This window comes from Chenopodium quinoa, unplaced genomic scaffold, assembly GCF_001683475.1.
Source record: "Chenopodium quinoa cultivar QQ74 unplaced genomic scaffold, ASM168347v1, whole genome shotgun sequence".
Taxonomy (NCBI): Eukaryota; Viridiplantae; Streptophyta; class Magnoliopsida; order Caryophyllales; family Amaranthaceae; genus Chenopodium; species Chenopodium quinoa.
Genome location: NW_018744304.1, coordinates 5,941,197 through 5,945,582, shown reverse-complemented (window position 1 = coordinate 5,945,582; position 4,386 = coordinate 5,941,197). Strand labels below are relative to the sequence as shown.

The 4,386-nt window shown below is 37.4% G+C and overlaps 1 protein-coding gene across 1 annotated transcript; it reads right to left on the bottom strand.

Annotated features, from left to right (window-relative positions):
• Positions 1-2,163: 2,163 nt before the first annotated feature.
• LOC110695851 lies at positions 2,164-3,853 on the bottom strand. Its single transcript, XM_021873076.1, has 2 exons — positions 3,770-3,853; positions 2,164-2,994 (listed from the first exon to the last, which is right to left on the bottom strand). The coding sequence occupies exons 1-2, from the start codon at positions 3,851-3,853 to the stop codon at positions 2,272-2,274; spliced, it is 807 nt and encodes a 268-aa protein (XP_021728768.1). The 3' UTR covers positions 2,164-2,271.
• Between the last annotated feature and the right edge of the window lie 533 nt (positions 3,854-4,386).

Genomic DNA, 4,386 nt, shown 5'->3' with positions numbered 1-4,386 from the left:
TCCCAATAATACCATTGATTATATTTGAATACTATAATTGGCATCTTCTATATTATTATTGTCCAGGTATGACAAGGGTGGCTACTTGTTCCCACCATCTTATGTTATGCAAACACATGGTTCAAGAAAGCAGCAAGAAGCGACGAGGAAAACTCCACCACAACAGAAATGCAAAAATTGTTAGAGGTAGAGCAGAACAGAGCTCCTTAATCTTTATTTAAATGTCTTTTATTTATTTATTTATTTATTTATCAGCTGCTCAAATTCTTAACTAGCATGAGTTAATCATGGTGCAAGTTTGCAGTGTTTTGGCGTCCCCTCCCCCCCCCCCCCCCCCTTTTTGGTTGTGATTACACCCTTAAACCTCTGCACATCTGAATTGTGTACTATAAGTATGTTCTGTTTTCCCTTTGACACTTGGACTGTATAGCTAATACCATTAAGTCTTGTGTCTTGTCAAAAAAATGCTCAAATCCTCCTCGAATCGATTTGTTTTTTATTTATTACGAAAATAAAAATTTGAAAGATAAATTGAATGTTCTATCCAACCTTAATTAAATATCAATCATTCTTGAGCTCAAATTTAATAGGAGGGTTATAATTTCTCTTGAACTAAATAGTACTTCAGACATGACAAAGGCCTTTGATAGTTTGTTTATACACCGTGAACAATGCCAGCTCCGCAATAATCAGAACTTAAGTTGACTGTAGTCATTAGTTTTTGGCTCTACTTTTCTACGAATTAATTTTTTTTCCCTTTTTTTTCTTTCTATTTTAGGGGACGTTTGGTTGGTAGAGGGCAAAGGGAATGAGAGAGAAAGGAAAGCAACTTCCCTATTTATAATGTGTTAGTTTATTTTATTAAAAAAGAATGGGAATCAAATATGAAGCACCAGCATTCTCCACCACCACCACTGCTCTCCGCCACCACCCTTGCAATTGTTAGTCCATAAGCCTCCAACACTGCCACCCCTCCATCCTCTATTTTTGCATCGTCGGACTCCGAAACCCACCGCCTGCCGTACCCGTGCCATCCTTCTTCTCTCTCTATTTAATTTTTTTTTTCGTAGATCTGGTAGTTTTTTTTTAAGGGTTGTTTATTTGGGTTGTTTATGGGGTGGTTTGGGTTGTTTATTGAGATGGTTAGGTTTTTTTCGGTGGTTTTCATGGTGGGTTTTGAGGGTAATAGGCGGCGAACGTGGTGGGTGTAAAGTTATTTCCGGGTGGGTTTGGGCGGTTTCGAGGAAGGTGGGTTTTGGGTGGTTTCGGTAGGGAAGCGTGGTTTTGGGTGTGCGTGGGTTTTTTTTCCTTGGTGGTTTTGGTGGGGAAGGATGTTGGTTGTGCAGTGGTGAGTGTTAGGGCGATGTTTCCGGTGGTCGGTGGTCAGTTGGTGCTTTCAAGGGTGGTCAAGGTAGTTTGAAGTTGGTCAAGGTAGTTGGCTAAAGAAGAGTTTAGGAGATTCACTTGGGGGGGGGGGAGATGAAGGTAGAAAATTGGGTGATGGGAAGGGTAAAGGGAATAATTGAATTTGTCTATCAAACATCAACAAAGGGATTCATGGTAGTTGATTCCCATTCCCTTTGTTGAATACACCCTGTTTTGTTTATAATTTCAAATCTATTTTTCCCTATTTTGTCTTGTAATTTCAAATATATTGTTTTGCCCATCTTGTTTTTACGAAAAAAGTAAGGGTGGTTTTTTTTCTTTTGCTTAACCTAACATAGAACCTTGGGGTGAGCAAATATAATAGAGGATGAAAGGAGTAAGGGGTGGGTTAGGGGTCTTGGACTCTCCAATAGTAATGGCTTTAGGATGAGCATAAAGTGAACCATCAATTTATTTTATAGATTGTGGCCAATTAGGGGGTGTTTGGTATGGAGTTAGTATAGGAAACGGAATGGAAATAAATTAGGAGGGGAAAAGGTAACAAAAAGTGTTACCCTTACTAGTTGTTTGGTACATCAAAGGAAACGAAAACAATTATCACCATTACATTTCCTCTTGTTTGGTATAACAAACGGAAATGAAAAATAAGAATGAATAATATAATATTGTCTATGCTACATTTTTTTATGGTAAAAAAAAGATAAAAAAAAAATAAAATAACCTGTATTGCATATATATATATATATATATATTATATATATATATATATATATATATAGCAAAGTTGACACTCATTAATTATCCAAACATTGACTAATAATAAAATAACCTATATTGCTCAAGTTGCATATGTTCAACAAAAAAACAAAGACATTGCTCAAGTTGCTACTTCTTCTTAAGAAGATCAATTGCATATTGTTTTTTCATATTAAATGGTGCTTGATAGAAGATGCGAAGCTTATGTTCTTCCGCCATGAGAATAGTAGCAACCTCTAAAGCTTCGGATGGAGAAATGCCATCTAACTTCATCACCTCGTCCAATACCTTGTTCACCTTTTCATCCATTCTTTGCTCCCTTTCTTCCGCTTTAGACCATGCACTAGCCATAGTCCCGAGATTAACATTGATATTTTCAAATATCTTCCCAAAATTGTTGGAACAATCATGGAGGGAGGCCACCAAATCATCATCATCATTCCTACACAAACTCTTCAAATTTACCTTGTTCTTTCCTTTCACCTTAGTCTCCTTCGCCTTTATAGAGGGTTTTCCGGATTGAGTAGTAGAATCACTTGCAGAAGAATGAATTGTAGAAGCCTTCACTTTTGCCATTTTTGAAGGAGTTATATGATCATCCTCTATCTTCATGGGGCGTTTTCCGGATTGACTTGTAGAAGAATAAGTGTCCGAATGAGTAGAATTCACATCATCTTCTTCATCACTCTCGACATTGAATGGTTGCTTATCAATCTCTTGACCCATTTCTTCTATAGCATCAACAAACGACTCACTTGCATCTCCGGTAGCTTTGTCTTTTGCGTATATCTCCGCAAGAGTTTCATAGTGAATGAATGGAACTCCAAACAACCCTTTAGCTTTCTTATGAGTCTGCCATATAAGAGAATGCAACAAGTCAAAACATGAAAATCAGAACTGAACCAGGCAACTGTTAATCACAGAAAATAAAACCACAAAAAATATAATAGAAACAATCATCAACAATAATCACCACAGTCCAAAGCAGACTGCAATACAACACACAAAGCACCAGCACCCCTTACCCCAAGAAACAGCCCCAGCAAAGAAAATTACATAAAAAGTCATTCTGCCCAAGCTTCTTTTGCACTTATAACCACTAGCTATTGTGTAGCCTTTTAGCATCATCAATCCATATATCACCACAAGAACCAGATTTCATAATATCTCTTATTCTCCACACTTGCTTCCAATTCCAGCTTGCATTCTTAGGACACTTGAATCTCTTCCAGGTTTTTTTTTTAATCCATGAATAATCTGCAGAAAATTTGACAACACTTCCCCTAAAACAGACATATATCTAATTTTTAACCTCGTAAAAACCTGCACAAAAGACCAGCCATGCTTCATACATGGCAACACAAAGAAACCAGGTATAGATTTAAAGCAAAATGAGCATTTGTAGCAGTACATAATTCATATATAAACTGTCCAACACCTACCCCTTTCCCCTATCACCTATTCCCCTCCCTGCCCCCTTCCATTACACACACTGCTTCTCTCCCTGTCCAGCAGCAATTCATACCTTCACCCATTCATACCTTTACACACAACTGTCCAGCAGAGCAGCAATTCTAAAGTGTAATTGAAAAAAATGAACAAAGAAGAATGAAATAGCAGTTCATACCTTCACCCATTCATCGTACACGACCTTGTCTACTTGCAACAATTTCTTCTCAGCATCCCATCCAAATCCCGAGGTGGATAACATTTCTGCAAATGCACGATATTTCTCCGACCAATGCTTGATCCTCGACTCAATGTGGGGAACTGCTCTCAAGCCACAATTAGGAAGTACACCATTGATCATCTCTTCCAACTTATTCATGTAACCATTCTTAAACCCATTATCACACTTCCACTTCGGATCGCAACTCAACTCATGCAAATATCTTATTAGAACCGCATCTTCTTCATACGTCCAATACCTTTTATTTTTACCTCTTCCTCGATTGCTAGCCTCCATCCTAAACAAATTAGAAATAACATAAGGCAGATTAGAAATAACAGTAGGCAAATTAGAAATAAAAAGAACAGAAGGCAGATGACCATGTCTATAATATAATCGAAGGTAAAAAAAATCATACATTTTTTGCTATTGACCATGTCTACCTCTTGCCCTCCAATCATTAAACATATCTTCGGCTAATTTGTTTCTAAAATTGGTCCAATGATCCGAAGTAGCAACACTTGTAATAAATTCCCTTTCATCATCGGAATCACTTTCGGAATCATCATCGGATT

Excerpts from the sequence above, each read along its gene's own strand:
- LOC110695851 (XM_021873076.1), bottom strand. The coding sequence starts at position 3,853 with ATGTTATCCACCTCGGGATTTGGATGGGATGCTGAGAAGAAATTGTTG. Across the intron at positions 2,995-3,769 it reads TGTACGATGAATGGGTGAAG|ACTCATAAGAAAGCTAAAGG; the intron begins GTATGAACTGCT and ends CTTATATGGCAG.